This window comes from Taurulus bubalis, assembly GCF_910589615.1.
Source record: "Taurulus bubalis genome assembly, chromosome: 6".
Classification (NCBI taxonomy): domain Eukaryota; kingdom Metazoa; phylum Chordata; class Actinopteri; order Perciformes; family Cottidae; genus Taurulus; species Taurulus bubalis.
Window position 1 is genome coordinate 25550464 of NC_136594.1, and position 17415 is coordinate 25567878.

Consider the following 17415-nt stretch of genomic DNA (forward strand, 5'->3'; position numbering starts at 1 on the left):
ATTATACGTCACTACTTATCAGTATTCAGTTTTCATATTAAGCTCCTCAGCCGCCGCTGCCCTAGATAATCTCCTATCTTGTGACTTCAGTTCGCAGAATGCCTTTATTGTGTACCTTGACATGCCTCATTATTTCTATTCATATCACATCTTTTCCACTAGAAATCTTCCCCCAATATGCTTTTGTGAATTCAGCGCTGTTTGAGTTTTTAAAGGCCACATGTTGATTTTGTGTGTAGGAAAGTGTACTTGTGGATTTATTTGTGCCTGTCTGACGTCAGTAACCCATGCAGTGCACCGGATCCATTAGAGGAACTGAATTTCAGATCGCTGGATTAGCATAATGTCCAGACAGGATGGACATGGGGGGAAGCGGAGAATTGTTCCTTCATTTAAGTGAAAAACACAGAGTTGCGTCTCAGCGCTGTTCATCACTCTCCTGCTCTGTGTGTCTGTCTCTCTGCAGCCCGGGGCGCTCTCCATCCTGCTATGACAATGAAATAGTGATGATGAACCATGTCTACAAGGAGCGCTTCCCCAAGGTCAGCCTCACACAAACAAGTACACGAGTGTAACCTCTGCATCCGTGCACACGCCAAATACACACACAGGCAATATGCATGCAGTCAGCGGCCTAATGACATGGAATTTGGATGATGTTCATTATTTGTAACGGCAGGATTCAGAACTTTTTTCTGACGTCCAGAACATCAAGTAAACAACACTAACAATCAGAGACAGTACTTGCTAGCTGGTGTATATCTTTTTAAAGATAACAAACCATCGCGACCCAATTCACACCAAGCCTTCTCTATACATTATGAGAAGAGCGGATTTGTGCATCGACAAACTTTCATGATAGTTTTTTCCTGCATTACCTTGAACAGATAAAGCAGACATTCATTTAAAACGATAAATAACAACTTTGTTTTATGCACTTGTTATAAAAAATGTATATGTGTGTTGCATACTTTATGAATGACGTATAATAAATACATTTAGGTGGAGTTAACAGACTTACTTTTTTCTCTCATCAGTAAAATAAACAGAATGAACGCTAGCCTTTTTATATAAGATTCAATATTATAAGCATAGGCTGCAATTATCAGAAGAATACTTGAAGGTGTCCTGCTGATATAAACCTTAAATAAAAGACGATGAGAGAAATTTATACGCCGACCTTCATGAGACCCTCCTGTGGGTCGTGACCCAGTCTTTTGAAATGACCGATGTATCCCATCTAACTGGAGCGTCCCAGTTTTTACTCCCGACCACAGGGCCTTTGTTGTACGTCATACACCCCGAGCCTGCTGTACAAAGCTGTCATCCTTGAATCTCTTGTTACTATCAAAGAGGCTTACCGCTCGTCTCCGACCTCCGTCATAAAGACAGCTCTCGGTGGGAGGGCGGCCTCGGAGATTTGATTTCACCGCTCTCGGTGAGCCGTTGACACCGCAGTGTGTGAAAACTCCTGGAGGCCGTCCACGTCTGAGATGCTCGACCCGACCTATGAGTCACCGATCATGAGCACAAAATCAATTAGCTCACGTAGCTTGCTCCGGGGGCCAGCGCATCATCGAACCGCGAGCTAGCCTCCTTGAGGTTAGCTCGCGTTACCGCCTGCGCGTGGTATATGCTGGGAGGTAAACACACAACATGAGAGAAACTACTACTTTCTATGAAGAGGGAAATGTATGTCACACACACACTCACACCAGTGCCAGCATCATGTGATCATTCACAGTAATGCATTGTGAAGCAGTGCTAACAAGGCTTCACACACACAGCGCATAAAGGCTCAACACATGCATTCTCGCCGCCATTACAAGGAGGTTAATTAGCAGTTGCGTACCTGAAATAGTTGTTTGTATGCATCAATTGACAGCTGTACAACACACACACACACACACACACACACACAAATGTGCCATACAGAAGTCACAGATGGGATTGTGCTTCACGGCTGACACATCAGCCATCGCAGGTGTTGAGAAACGGCTCGATGTGTGGGCCGTGGAAAACGTTTTGGTACAAGCTACGTAGCAACGGACTGCTAACCGCCATCTTGTATTCCCTCAGGCCACGGCTCAGATGGAGGAGAGGCTGGCGGAGTTCCTCCACAACTTCTGCCCGGAGAGTGTGCTGCCACTGGCCGACGGCGTCCTCAGCTTCATCCACCACCAGGTAGCCGAGCTGTCCAGGGACTGCCTGACAAAGTCGCGTGAGGGTCTCATCACCAGCGTCTACTTCTGCGAGCTGCAGGAGAACCTGGAGAAGCTGCTGAATGACGTGAGTCGCGGAGGCGGAGCCTAGCATTAACAATAATACGGGCGCCAACACACGTCTGACTGACCTGTCCCTCTGTCTGCCTGTCTCCGCCTCGCTCTCAGGCCTACGAGCGCTCCGAGAGTTCGGAGCTCACCTTCGTCATCGAGCTGGTAAAAAAGCTCTTCATCATCATATCTCGTCCAGCCAGGCTCCTCGAGTGTTTGGTGAGTCCCCATCTCCAAGATCCTTTTTAATTCTCAGTGTTTTGCTTCATCTGCTGGGAAAAAGACTCTCGTCCTCGCACATGTGGATGGAGGGTCAACTTAAGCATGAGCAGAAAGAGAAGTGTGCATTGAGTCTGAAGCGCTGACACACAGGTTTTCACTCCTAAGAGGGATGGACTGTAAGGCTTATACAATCTTTTTTACATTGCAAATTGTACAGGGATATGAGATAAAGGAGATTTATTTATTTATATTCTCCATGAAAACATACCTGGATGCAATCTTTTTAAACAGAGACAAGAAAATCAGATCTTTACAGAGTAGAAACAATAAACTTAAATTACGGCAAATTAGCAACACAAATGTAGACCCAAAGCTGGTACACAACTAGCCATTGCTGCAAAACAGAAAGAATACATAAGTAAATATAGTTCAATCGGGAGATACTTCTTTGGATTTGAACAATAAAGCATTACTTATGCATAACATTTTAATAGTGCAAAGTCTTTGGCGATTGGACATCCTGAAGTAGGATAGCAGAGGGGAAGTGATGCTGAGGTCAGATGAGGCTGAATCCCCCCTGGAGTCCAGACACTGGTGATGATGGTGATGAGGGGAGTTGATGGATGAAGAGCACGTGACTGTGATGCTGACGGGAGGTGATGAAGGGTGGAGGAGGGTCGCATCCGATTTGAGCTGAAATGACAACCGACGGCAGCAGAGAGGAGAACATGTTTAAAGTTTGACAGCAACGACGTGATTGGCTTCAAGGAAACTGCAGAATCTGGTTGGTTAATTTAAAGTGACTGAGAGATTATGAATGAAAAGGATATAAAGGAATGTAAAGAGATTCTTCCTGACTGAACTTCCGATTCTCTTCATAAACCGTATAGTTGAGAATATTCTCATAATACCCCCTCTAGTAACAGAGAGCATCTGTTGCTGCCTTTCATACATTAGTATGTACACAAACATTTAGTCCTCCATTTCAGCTGCTCGAACAAAAAGACGTCAACCCACCTTGTTTATTCAAGAGTGATTCATATAGTAATTTGAGTTTTTTTGCTGCCTTTAGAAGAACTTGAGTAGATATTAGTGTATTGTACTCAGACACAAGAAAGTGTGGCAGGGTATGCTTTAGGGCGGGGCTTGTGATTGACAGGTGGATACCAAGCCGTCTGTGTTTTTATCAGAGCTTTTAACTCTTTCACAGTGGGTTTTCAGTTCATCAAAGTTAACGGGAAAATGTTTGTGTCACGTCTGGTTGCAAAAAAACAAGATGGCGACGGCCAAAATGGCGAACTGAAGGCCTCAAAACCGCCCGGGTGAATACTTCCACTTACAGTCTGTGCTGCAAACGAACTCTTTCATGAGCAGAAAGTCTCTGGTATGATTTCTCATTTAGTTGACTTTTTGCACTTGTGTTGCGTAATCACTTCGACCCCCTTGCAAAAACGGCTGCTAAGCTGCACCTGCTTCCAGTAAACATTCAGCATTCTTGATACATTGGATTTGAATGTATTATGCAGCAGAGGTCACTGTATGTTTTACAGCTGTGTCATCAGACACACTGCACATCTCCGTAGCGGCAGAAGAGCATGAGCTCATTGCCGCAGGATATTTTTCCAACTTTACCCAGAACTGCGAGATATTCCCTCCTCCCCCGCTTCCTTGTCGATCTCCTCAGCGAGGAGACAGAGCCTTGACATGTTGACACACACGGATCACAACTCACTACCACTTACCGAGTAATAACCAGCCTCTCCGTATGCACGGTACCTGGATCCCGGCTCCCTGATTGATGGCCTCGTGTGTTCGTCTCCGGCCGCCCCCTGGCTCTTCTTTCCGTTGCCAAGGCGACCGTCAGAGGAGGTCGACGGGGTCAGGCCGGATGCGGAGGGAGGGGACTTCAGATCCTCGCCGCCTTTTTAGGTTAGAGAGGGAGAGACGCGCACACAGATAAAATGATGTCCGCGGGCTCCGGATTCACTTAGCATTCAAGTCGGCAGCGAGTTGTGATTTGGTGAAAATGTCACGCAGACAGCAGGCGGTTAGCTGCGGGGATATTATCCTAGAGCGGAGCAAGCTATCAGAGAGGCAGGTTAATTCCCCTTCTCCCTGCTCTCCCTCTCTCTCTTTTTTTCCGGTCGAGGGGAGCAGATATGAGAGAGCAGGGGAGGAAGGGAATGATCCCGGCTGCCCCGGGCTCTGCTTTCTAATCAAAATGTTATTCCACCAACAGGAATGAAACAGACTCCCACAGGACACCACAGAAGACTGTTTCATGGCGGGGGGGAGAAAAAAAGACTGTTTCAAGAAAGCAATTTAAAGTTGGGAGGTGTATTAACACTGATTGGGTTTGTCTAACAGCCCCGTAGCGCTGGTTGGTCATGAATTTGTGAAGTAAATTCCCGTTTTGGTGATTATGAATTAGGCGCACCTGGAATTACCGAAACGCATTCATGAGAGGTAACACAATTTAATACAAGTTCAGTCATCACATATTGTTTTTTTTTTGCTAACTAGGACGTTAGTCGTCATGGTGCATTAACCTGCTGTAAGAAATAATCATTATCGTGATGTACTGTGGTACCTTCTCTTTTAAGTCACGTTTATGTTTATCTACACTTCACACTTCATATACTTACATACATCATTTGCATTTTTGCACTCCCTATTGTTTGTTTATTGTTTGTTTTATTTACACCTCACACACTTACTATACACATACATACTTTGCATTTTTGCACTTTTTACGTTTAATTTCTTTATTTTTCGTTTTTTTCTTTCACCCCAGATATTTTATTTTATTTTTTATTATTATATATATTATATTATTATTATTATTATTATTATTGCTATTGTTGGCTATATCTTTCATCCCTGTTGTTTTTATATCTTATTTTTGTCTGTAAATTGCTGCTACTTCAACACCAAATTTCCCCTCGGGGATTAATACAGTACATATTCATTCATTCATTCATTCATTCATTCATTCATTCAATATGCTGAACGTATCGTTGTCGACCGATACTGGATTTTTGTCGCTGATGCAGATATTTTGGAGTATCAAAAAATGCCATAACAATAATTCGGCATCGTTGAGAAAAGAAACCTCAGCCCCTAAAACCGTCCTCTTGATCTCACATGAAAATGTGTTTCATGAAATCTTCCCACACATCAAACACTTCAGGAGTAGCGAGTGTTGATTTTTAAGTGGCTATCATCTGGCGTTGACAGGGGCTGATTTGAGTTTCGTGAGTTCACTTCCAGAGTCGACATGTCTTCTAGGTGTTTAAAACCTGAAGGTGTTAAAACTCTGCCGTTGTGGACTTCGACTGCTGAGAGTTAAATGAGCAGTGATGACTTCACTGGTGGATCTTCAGCTGTGACAGTTTAAGCCTTATTCATATTTAAATTGCCTCCTTTGGTCCTTAAATGTTTCCCCTCCATTGATAGGAGTTCAACCCTGAGGAGTTCTACCATCTGCTGGAGGCAGCGGAGGACCACGCCAAGGAGGGACAACTGATGAAGGCAGACATCCCTCGATACATCATCAGCCAGTTGGGGCTGACCAGAGACCCGCTGGAGGGTAAGAGACGGAGAGAAAGCCTTCACTTCTCCTGTGAGACGTTGGCTGGCTTTCTTGTTATATTTAAGAAGTGGCCGTGTTGCACTATTAGTGTTTTTCTGAGGCTGACGCTTCCTCTACTGTACAGATACTCACAGACAATAAAGTCAAGGCAGTTGTCTAGTTGGGGTGCGGTTGTCTTACATATCAGACGTTGATCGTCCCTGCATTAATTAACCCTCTGTGACCCGCTGACCTTACTGTAGCTCAATTGCTCAAGAAATGTCAAGACATTTCCAATCATCAAGCTGTTTACATACCTAATCCCAGCATGGATTTCTATATGGTGTTCCTCAAGGTGTTGGGCGTCTTAATGTGCTATTTTGTTAAATGTAGCACTCAATCTGTGTCAAAGACATTGCCGCAACATTTGATGAGGCATGAGTGAGAATGCCGATCCCAAACTTCCATCAAAACGTTCTAAGTAATGTTCCCTTTCGCAATTTCTTGGAACGAATTGATTGATTTTTATTTATGATTTACGACGAGAACAACTTGACACACAGCGCTGAGCTGCATCTCAAATACATCTTCAGGTTCCCGACTGTGCACTGCTTCTACGTGACAGAAACCGGTGTGCGTGGCTCTCTAAGGGTCACGCTATCGATCAGCTCCTCCTGGTTGTTCAGCACCAGGATGCACGAGATGAGACCGGCCGGATCGTTTGCCGGCTGGCGGCGCGGTGACATCGCCGTCTTTCATTAATCACCGTGGCTCCCATCTCTTCTTCATGTCTGCTCAGCCGCTCCCGGTCTCATCCATCAGGAGCTGTTCATCAGCCGATGGGTTAAGTGACCCTGAATGACTCCTCACAATGACCCTCGGCCATTTTATCTCTTAATTCATGATGAATGCGCCTGCCAGGCCTTTCTCTCTCATCTCTGCTAACAATGTGCCACTTGATATCTCCATCTTGCACTTTCTTTTGCACCTACACCGTCATTGCATCGACACACACACATGCACGCTCCCACGTAGCTGCTCGCACACGTTCGCACTTCCCTTTCCTCGGCTCCTCACAGAGGTCGCTGTCAAGATCGGTTGTTTTCAGCGGCGGAGAGAAAAACCGAGTGTCAGCTCAGTGAGTTTTATTATACATGAAGCTAATATCCACAGAGCGGCTTCGCAAACGCTTCGCAAAGTTAATTATCAGTCACTTATTTCCCTGCTTCGACAAAACACAGCGCTGTAATCAGTGTGTTCCAGCAGCTGTCACATACGAGAGTGGAAGAACACTGGAAATTAGCCGCTGGCGCTGCTCTGGGAGGGAGACGGTACAAAGTGAGAGGGACGGACCGCTGGAGGAGGCAAGAAGAAAGAATAGGGAGACGCTATTTTAGCTTTTTCTCTCTGTGATCTGACACGTTCGTCCCTTCATCCGTTTTGTTTAAGATGCCAATTTTCTTCTGTTGTGGGCTCACAGCGGCGTGGGAGGCCCGGGGCTTTGGCTTGAAGCGTTTTCCTTTTGGACACCAGGTTTGCTCGTTAACTAACATGTCTCTCAACAGAAATCAGCGGCTACGACAGTGAGGGTCCACACACGCCAGAGACCGATGACTCGGCAGAGGTGAGGAGCAAACAAATACCTGGCACACACACACACACACACACACACACGGACATTCAGAAAACACACGCACAGACATTCAATCATCAAAGACACAACGACATTTGATCATTTCATTTGAACAGCCTTTGTGGTCGATATGAATTTTGATTTTAAATTGTGTCACCAGGGAAAAGGGAGAACCTTCAAGCCACCGAGTGAAGAAGATTTCCAGAGCATCAAGCTGATCAGCAATGGGGCTTATGGGTAAGCGATGGATTGAAACCTCTTTGACGCCTCATAGAAATGATATCAGGAACAAATCTGGTCTTAAGCTCAAAACAATGTGGGAGACAGTAATGGGGTTTGGGACAGTGAGTGTTTTCAAGGTCAGTGTCATATAATGCTTCATGAAGAACTGATAAAAACAAAAGATCAATAAAAGATGCAACACATGAAACTATCCCAATAATACCACTGCTACTACAGAATCGACCCGATGATGATAATAGTAAAAGATGTTTCCATCGCTATAAACCAGCTGCTTTGAATGAAAGAATCCATTTTAAAACCATTCTGATTCAGTCAGTAGGAAACCCAACGATATGTTAAAGCTGCAGTTGGTAACTTTGGTTTTTAAAAAGGCTGACAGCCGGTCAGGAGTACATGAGACAGATGGAGTGTGAAAGGAATCGGGGTCCTCGGCCTCCTTGGAGAAAGTGTTCTCCAGTGTTTGGTTTTCAACATGGTCACAAACTTTCTCATTTCACAGCTGATCAGAGCGGTGAAATATGTCCCTGAAAAACATTTGAGGTTGAAAAAAGGCAATACAGTTACAAAATCTTGATTCATATTTGATCAGCGCTGCCAAGTTTGACAGTTGATGGGCTTCACGAGCCGTGGTTGACGGCTGCGCTACAGACTTTATTATTGCTTTCTGGGCGCTGTGGCGTCTTGCAAACTGAAACAGAAAGGTATGTTGAATGTTCACTGATTATCAGAATGATGCTATGTATTGTTTAGCGAGATAAGTAAAGAAGCAGATTTTTATTTTTAAAACACGGACAACGCACTTCATTATTTGCATGAAGCATTTATCCGGTTAGATGAGGAAGCCTGGAGGATGAAGAAGCGCCAATATCAGGGTGAACGTCCGCCATGTGCTGCATCAATTATTTCTATATTTTTGACCTGAGATTATATAAGTGTGTGCATATAACATATATAATATTATTGTTAAGTGTTATTGTATGTTATGTTCTTCATGTTTTTCTTCCGGCTTTGAATGGTCGCTAAGAACACTTGGGATGGATCGTATATATTTAGCACGACACATACAAAAAGAAATCCTTCCAAGCAATCATTGGGGATTTTCACAGCGTAACATGCGGCCTCAGAGTTTTCCCACCTCTGACCTCGCCCTTGCTTTCTCTCCTCCACCTCGGCACCACCAGTCCCTTCAGGTTTCACTCTCGGCTCTCCTGTCTCACCTTCTCTCCAGTGCCGTCTACCTGGTGCGACACCGGGAGACGCGTCAGCGCTTTGCCATGAAAAAGATCAACAAGCAGAATCTGATCCTGAGGAACCAGATCCAGCAGGCCTTCGTGGAGCGGGACATCCTCACCTTCGCGGAGAATCCGTTCGTCGTCTCCATGTTCTGCTCCTTCGAGACGCGGAGACATCTGTGCATGGTCATGGAATATGTTGAGGGTGAGGGAGTCCGACTTTTCTCTTATTACACAGAGGGCTTGACCTGAAAAGGTGTTTTATGATTCATGAGGGCACTCTTGAGTGGGTGAGGACATTTTATTTAACTTTGGATAAAAGTGTCAGCTGGTCTCCTGAACAGCCGATAATTATTTTATCCGCTCACATTCAGGAAAATTAAAGTAATATGCCGGAGACGAGACTCTTATTTCATTCTCCGCCATGAAAGTCGAACAAGGGCAGCAGATGCAGGACACTGAGGCGGCAGCTTTCTCACGCTGAGGCATGATGGGTAGTTTGAGTGACTCGTGTGATGACAAACGGGCTTTAAATCGATTACAGGCCAAAAGAAACGAGGAACACTGTTATTATGAGTCACATATTGAGACGTTTATCTGGATAGTTTTCATTCAACACTGCCTCTCCTGAATTTCTCAAATATGACATGAATAAATCCACTCACACACTTCAACTTGTGGTGTTTCTGTTCTCAGGTGGGGACTGTGCCACTTTGCTGAAGAACATCGGGGCTCTGCCTGTGGAGCTGGCAAGGATGTACTTCGCTGAGACCGTTTTAGCCCTGGAATACCTGCACAACTATGGCATCGTCCATAGAGACCTCAAACCTGACAAGTGAGTGTTCACAGCTGCACCAATCCATTAATATATATATATATATATATATATATATATATATATATATATATATATATATATATATATATATATATTACTACTACCTCCGGTCAGTGTCCCGCTGTAGCAAGCTAGTAGCAGCACTAGCTAGCGCTGCTACTAGCTCCCCGCTGCTGCTGCTACTGTCCGAGTCCCCTCTGCCCAAGTCGGGTGTAGAGCCGGGGCTGGTCCCTACCTTTGGTGGTTGTCGGGGAGCTAGCGGAAGTTAGCGGGGAGCTAGCAGAAGTTAGCGGAGAGCTAGCAAAAGTTAGCGGAGAGCTAGCAGAAGTTAGCGGGGAGCTAGCAGAAGTTAGCGGAGAGCTAGCGGAAGTTAGCGCGGAACTAGCATGAGTGCCAGCTGGCTACAGCGGGGTGCAAATGGGGACAATGACCGAAGGTAGTAGCGGCGTATAACCCGACTTTTATGGTATATCACTCATCACAACCTGCCTGGCACCCAACAGCAGACAGTTATCAGCTGGTGAACATAGTTGAGCTGCTGCTAGAGAGCATGCGGCATCCCTCCAGGTCTGAAGAGTAAAGCCAATGAGGAAGTGCCTTGAATCTGCATTCTTTCTAGTGGCCAGCAGGGGGCGACTCCTCTGGTTGCAAAAAAGAAGTCTGATTGTTTAGAAGTAGAATGAGAAAATGTACCCAACTTCTCACTCAATTTATTCCCTCAGTGAACATTGTAAACATTAATTTATGAGGGGGGAAATCTATTAATGCTGTTTTGAAATGATTGTCTGGTGTCCAGTCCACATTAAAATGAGAACTGTTTGGCACACTCCCTTGAAATAGGACATATATATATATATATATATATATATATATATATATATATATATATATATATATATATATATATATATATATATGAAGTATTCATGGAATCTAATGTAGTTGTCATGACACGGGTAGGACTGGTAAAAGTCTTTGTTTTTAGGTTGAGGGGATTTAATGGACATTTAGCCTTGTGGCTACAGCTACTAACAGCCCTCAGCATGTCTGCATGCCTCGGTTGCCGCTCAGAAAGAGGAGGCGAGGCCTTCCCTGCAGCAGCCTCCCTCAGGTCTGCTCCAGTGCTTCTTCTTGCTCCCGTGCACTGAGCTCGGTTAGTGTCAGTTCATTTATGTTAGCAAACTGACGCAGGCAGAGAAGTACACCGAAATCCTCCAGGGTCCATCTCTGCCTCGATGTTTGGTTTCTTTGTGCATCCGTCTGCAGCGCGCCGCTCTCACGTGTCCATACCTCCACTTAAGCACCTCCCTCCCGGCGTATTGAGCAGGATCTGCGCTCTATAACAGTAAAACCTGAGACCACGACACAGCTTTTTTAATATCACCACAAAGCCCGTTTATATATGGCTTTTATTGCAATGCGCCAGAATCTAATGTCTGTTTCCTCCCTCCAAACAGTCTACTGATCACCTCCATGGGGCACATCAAGCTGACAGACTTTGGCCTGTCGAAGATGGGACTAATGAGCCTCACCACCAACCTGTACGAGGGCCACATTGAAAAAGACGCCAGAGAGTTCCTGGACAAGCAGGTACGTGTCTCAGAGGGTCTAATAGCATAGCAGCACTTCACATTATGAAGTAGAAAGTCGGCATGTAATCAGCGACCGTACGAACGTTTGTAATAGTAAGAGGGGATTTGGCGGACGAGGCATCTTCTTAGTCTCCTCCAGCCATGTGCACCAACCTGCCAAGTCCTCTGGCAGAAACAAGGATCCTCAAATGATGACACTGGGTTACAACGTGTGTCTGAATCTGTGACCCATTAATCATCTCCATCTCCATCACAACAACCGCTTTTAGCAATTATACTTATTGTTTATGCTCAGAATGAAATCAGTCAGCTCTGCTGGCTTGAAGCAGGCATCTGCTTTTCTGCCAGTAATCAGCTCACATCTGCGGATGAAACAGACCAGAGATTCTGTGTTTCTCATCCACTCACTCATGATGTCATGTGAAGTGCTTATGCTTTGTATTCACTCACATCTCCTGAACCACGCGTGAGGTTATTAGAGATGAGCATGTCCTCAATGTGGAAGTTAATGGTTTCCATTCTCCTGCCTCTCGTGTTAAAGGTTGTTTTGCTTGACTTCGTCTGCCACACGCAGCATATTAATTGCATCATTAAAAAGGGACATTTGTGTTCACTGTTTTTAGTTACTAATAAATAAAGAGAACGCTGTACTGCGTCCGTATCTGGAGAGACGCAGCTTCTTCTGAGACACAGAGGCTGAGCTCTCTGCGACAGAGAACCAAAACTGAAAGCACTTTTCTTTTTTGTGATTTGGATAAACTGACTTTTAAAGTCACCTTCCTCCTCTCATTATTACTTCACTTGGATGTTTGACCTAGAACAGACTTTTCAGTGAAGTAGTAGACGTCTTGTGCTATTGCACATTCATCATTTTTTTTAATGAGGAATAAGGGAGTGGAAAAATTATATCAAAGACAAGCTATTATACAAAGCAGAGCATTTTTACATGTCGTGCATCATGTCTGGAGGGGCCATTTAAGGAGTGTTTGAGGAAAATGGACAATTATGTAACTTGGTTTCAGTGGGATTTTGTGAAGCAGCTCCAACCCATCTTTCTTTCCCTCTCCGTTCCTCTCCTTTTCCTCCTCCTCAGGTGTGTGGTACTCCGGAGTACATCGCTCCCGAGGTGATTCTCCGTCAGGGCTATGGGAAGCCGGTGGACTGGTGGGCCATGGGCATCATCCTCTATGAGTTCCTGGTGGGCTGCGTGCCGTTCTTTGGAGACACCCCGGAGGAGCTGTTTGGGCAGGTCATCACAGGTAAGACAGGAGTGCTGGTCTATTTGTGGAGACACCCGCAGACTGCAGCAAAGGCTTCACAGTGCGTTTCAATTGGGTTTCTGGGTTATTGTTTTTCCTTTAAAGTAAGTTTTCTACACTATTTTAATACTCCAACAAAGTTGAGAAAACTATGCTTTAATGATCAGTGTTTCTCAAGCCTGTGGCGGAGTCTGAGCAGAGTTCTCAACACTGCACCGCCATGCCGATGTTGAAGGCAATCCTGCAGCACCAGCCTGAAGACACTTTCTGTCTTCCTCGTAGCACCGACCTTCTGCTCTGTTTGTCGTCTCCGTCAGACAATATAGTTTGGCCAGACGGTGACGACGCCTTACCTGCGGATGCCCAGGACCTGATCTCTGCCCTGCTGCAGACCAACCCTCTCATGAGGCTGGGGACAGGTACTAACTTTTACATGTATCTGATATCAGAGCTCTGATCTCCACCTATATTGCGTTGGTATTAATTAATTCTAATGCATAGTGCCATTAACGAGGATTTGTCCAAAGAAGCATTCAAGCATTTCTCACAAGCTGCCGGTGTTGTCTGAGCACATCCACCGTCTCTATCTCTCTGTAGGTCAACCACACACTCCCTACGCACACAATATGTTGCTCCTATATCAACGCTTGCTGTGTAAACATGTGGATTGCAATTAAACCTGACCTTGGCCATCATCACACGGTAGTAGACCGGCTGCGAGCATCAAAGCTTGAGCAGCATTTTACAATTGGTTTTCTTCATCTACTCTCCTCCACATTGCAAGAAAGGGCGTAAAGTGTGTGTGTGTGTGTGTGTGTGTGTGTGTGTGTGTAAACATTTTGCACTAACCACATCCTGTAAAAATCATTAAACTCTGTGCTCCTCAGCACAGAATCCAACAGTCTCTTGGCAAAACGTCTGTGAAACTTTGACTGAACTGCAGGCTCCTGAAAACAGAGCAAAAAATATAAATAGTTCAATATACAACATGGGGAGCCTCAATTTCTTTTCTCCAAAATCTTTTCATGATTTATGTCATTATGACATAAATCACAGTGGATTATTGGCAAATCCAACAGACACGGAGCAAACCATTGGCATTCATCTATTCATTAAATGTCTTGAAATTTGGCACAAAGTTCTGCCTGGACTCAATGTTGAGCTGATTAGAATATGGAGGTCAAAGGTTACTGTATCACAAAATATGTTTTGGCTCAAGAATAAATGTGCTAATTCGGACAATTTCACACAACATGTCTAATAGGATAAGACAGACAAGGATGCAACTTGACTGGTCGTCGGAGGCAAACAACCACGATGCGGAAATTCTAGTTTTTAAATATTTTTTTAATTTTAATTTGCACAAAGATAAGATAAGATTGCATAAAATCCAGATAATGAAAATATCAGAAATATGTCAGGATAACTCTGGATCACAGTAAATCCAGTATTCTCTCCTCTATATCTGGCTCTTCTGCTGTTAAATGCTCCACGATGTTGGGCAGCTCGTTGTATTTTGAATGAGGCCGACCGGCGCTGCTGTTTGTGCCGCCAGGCGGAGCGTTCGAGGTGAAGCAGCACTCGTTCTTCACAGAGCTGGACTGGAACAGTTTGCTGAGACAGAAGGCCGAGTTCATCCCTCACCTGGAGTCGGAGGAGGACACCAGCTACTTCGACAGTAGGCTCCGGGTCTATGCGCCTGTAGTACAATCATCTTCTGAAATGCAGTTTAAATGTTGGACTGACTCATATATTTCATCTGCTCTCTCTCTCTCTCTCTCTCTCTCTCTCTCTCTCCCTCTCCCTCTCCCTCCTGCCAGCTCGCTCGGATCGGTATCACCACATCAATACGTACGACGAGGACGACACCAATGACGATGAGCCGGTGGAGATCAGACAGTTCTCCTCCTGTTCTCCTCGCTTCAGCAAGGTTTGACTTTTGTTTCTCTTCCAGCCTCGTCTCTCTCTCACTCTCTCTCTCTCTCTCTCTCACTCTCGTCAACATGTTTAGTGTCTCGCTTTTTAAACATTATAACTATATTGTACACACCGTACTATGACATCACACCATAATATGACTCATCACACTGTGTGACAAACACAGACTATGGCAATTTACACTATATTGTGAAAATTCACACTATATTTCACACTATATGAGCCTTTTATACATGTGTCCTTTCTCCTACAGCTCCTGTTATATATATCAATACACCATATGGACTTTCTGACATGAGACAGGCGCTTATTGTTGATACTCAGCTGCTAGCTTCCACAGCTACGTGGATGCAGGGAAGGCTGAGCCCTCCGTCCTCCTTCCTCTCTGTTAATCTACAGACGTGTGTTTGACGACCCGGACAATCTTTCTATGGCCAAGTCTCTTTTAATTATTAATAACAAGTCTCTTTTCACTTTGAGCTGTGACGCTCTCTCTCCCAGAGCGCCGGCGTGTTCTTCCTTTCACTTCTCTCACTCCTCAGAAAATCCAAAGTGCCTCATTGAGGGGCTCAGTTTCAATTAAATTTAAGATGTTTTTGAAGTTACGGTCGAGGGCTGTTGAATTGCCTCTCTCAAGCAAAGCCTCTCACACATAATGGGGTCTGCAGTGAACACACACATACTGAAACTCAATCTATACAATAACAGTATGTATAGATAGAGGGGGGAGAAAAGAGAATAAGTAATAGTTAATCAAGATAAGATAAGATAATCCTTTATTAGTCCCACAGCGGGGAAATTGCAGGATTGCAGCAGAAGTGCACACAAGAGACACATAATAAATAAAACAATCAAGTAATATAAAACAGTAAAGAAGAATACAGTAGCAATATTAAGTATACAGACGAAATAAATACAAATAGAACAGTCCGTCAGAAAGAGCCTCCAACTCTTCTACTTTCTTCTCAGATCCATGTACCGTGTAGCAGGACATGATGTTCTCAAGCCATTGATAATGTGTGGGAGGGGCGGCTTCTTTCTATCTCAGTAAAACTGCCCGTCTAGCTATAAGAGTGGCAAAAGCCAGCGCAGATTTATATTAATTTATTAATGTACAGCTGCGATGATTAGCGCAATAATCCACGATGGGAAATTATGCAATTCTTAGGTGAAAAGGGAAATAAATCCTCCTGTTTCAGCTTTTCGATTCATAAAAGACACATGAGAAGTACTGCAAACAGACTTTTGATGTGTAAAACAGGTGGAGCTGGTGTCAGACATACAGGTTTATTCTCAAAGCATTCTCGAACCAAACCACAAACTGCCTCTCGGCTCTGCACGTCTCCTCCATTTCCCCAGAGCTATTAATAACTGCTAACAGCCCAAATGAAGATTGATCTGACTGTGTCCCCCCTGCAGGTGTACAGCAGCATGGAGCATCTGTCTCAGCTGGAGCAGAAAGCTTCCAACTCCGTGTCCCGTCGGGAGCACAAGGGCCCGCGGGAGGACAAGGTGACCAAGAGAGAGAGCCTGGGCAGCTTCAGCATGAGAGACAAGAGCTGGAGGACCGGATCCCCCGAGATGTGAGTGGTGGGCGGTATTGATTGAAGGTGTTGTGGAGGCATGTTCTCAAGGTGCTTCCCTCAAACCGTCACACATCCCAGCGCGCCTGAATAGCTTTCTATCGCACGGAAAACCAGTTATGACACTTCTTTAAAAAGAACTCTGCGCGAGAGTTCGCACACACTTTACAGTCAGCGGCGGGCTGCAGATCCCACCTCTGCAAAGTTTGGAGAGTAGAATTTGATGCCTGGTTCATGTGACTCACACAATGTGTCTCTGATGTGTCACTTTTAAATGAATAAGCAAATGTGAAGGCTTTTCTCTCTCAAATCCACTGCGTCACTTTCCAATTTAGATACACAAAAGGATGATTCCTGGTAATTCTAAAACTATTGAACACAGGTGGTTTAATGCGACTGTGTTTGAACCCTCGATAGTTAACTTGTTATTATCTGTATGACTCGGATAGTGAGAACACACATTGGATTGAAAAAGAGACCTCACATTACCTTGAATGAAGGCTTTTAGTTTTTCAGCCTTTCTAAATGCAAAAAGAAATGACTCTGACCCTGAGATCGAGATTCATTAAACGTAATTCTGCTCCGCTGCTTTCGCTATTTATGCTCTGAGGCGGCTCACAAAAAGTCCAGGCTACATATTATTATCCGACACATTTCCAACTGAGAGCACACGGCAGAGGCTGGATGCCATTACTTCTCATAACTGCATTTCACCTCAATCTTTAGGAGGCATGCGACTGGATTTCAATCTCTCTACATTCACATGTTAAATCGAATCGTTCATTTATTTATATTCTGCATTCATAGTGGTTTGAAAATGCGATACGGTGAAGGTGGCTCATCACCTTTTACCTTTCCTATTGGATTTTCCCCTCTCTCATTTCAAGTAAGAATTATCAGCATCTCACCATCTATGATTACTTTTTGGCTGCAGCTCATTACTTTTATTCATTTCTTTAATTAAAGTAGCTTGTAAACCCCAAAAGTTATTTTTCACATTCAGTGTTAGATTAGAGTCAACTTTATTTTCA

The 17415-nt window shown here is 44.4% G+C and overlaps 1 protein-coding gene across 1 annotated transcript in view; it reads left to right on the forward strand.

Annotated features, from left to right (window-relative positions):
- The window catches only part of mast1a (microtubule associated serine/threonine kinase 1a), a gene marked incomplete at both ends in the record, with an annotated part of 58653 nt that overhangs the window by 36200 nt on the left and 5038 nt on the right, over window positions 1-17415 (forward strand). The window contains 14 exons of the mRNA XM_079219255.1: window positions 467-542; window positions 2080-2289; window positions 2391-2492; window positions 5952-6084; window positions 7632-7690; window positions 7860-7936; window positions 9171-9379; window positions 9871-10009; window positions 11470-11602; window positions 12698-12863; window positions 13181-13282; window positions 14419-14541; window positions 14684-14793; window positions 16221-16384. Coding sequence (XP_079075381.1) covers window positions 467-542; window positions 2080-2289; window positions 2391-2492; window positions 5952-6084; window positions 7632-7690; window positions 7860-7936; window positions 9171-9379; window positions 9871-10009; window positions 11470-11602; window positions 12698-12863; window positions 13181-13282; window positions 14419-14541; window positions 14684-14793; window positions 16221-16384 — 1803 coding nt within the window. The remainder of the gene's footprint in view (window positions 1-466; window positions 543-2079; window positions 2290-2390; window positions 2493-5951; window positions 6085-7631; window positions 7691-7859; window positions 7937-9170; window positions 9380-9870; window positions 10010-11469; window positions 11603-12697; window positions 12864-13180; window positions 13283-14418; window positions 14542-14683; window positions 14794-16220; window positions 16385-17415) is intronic.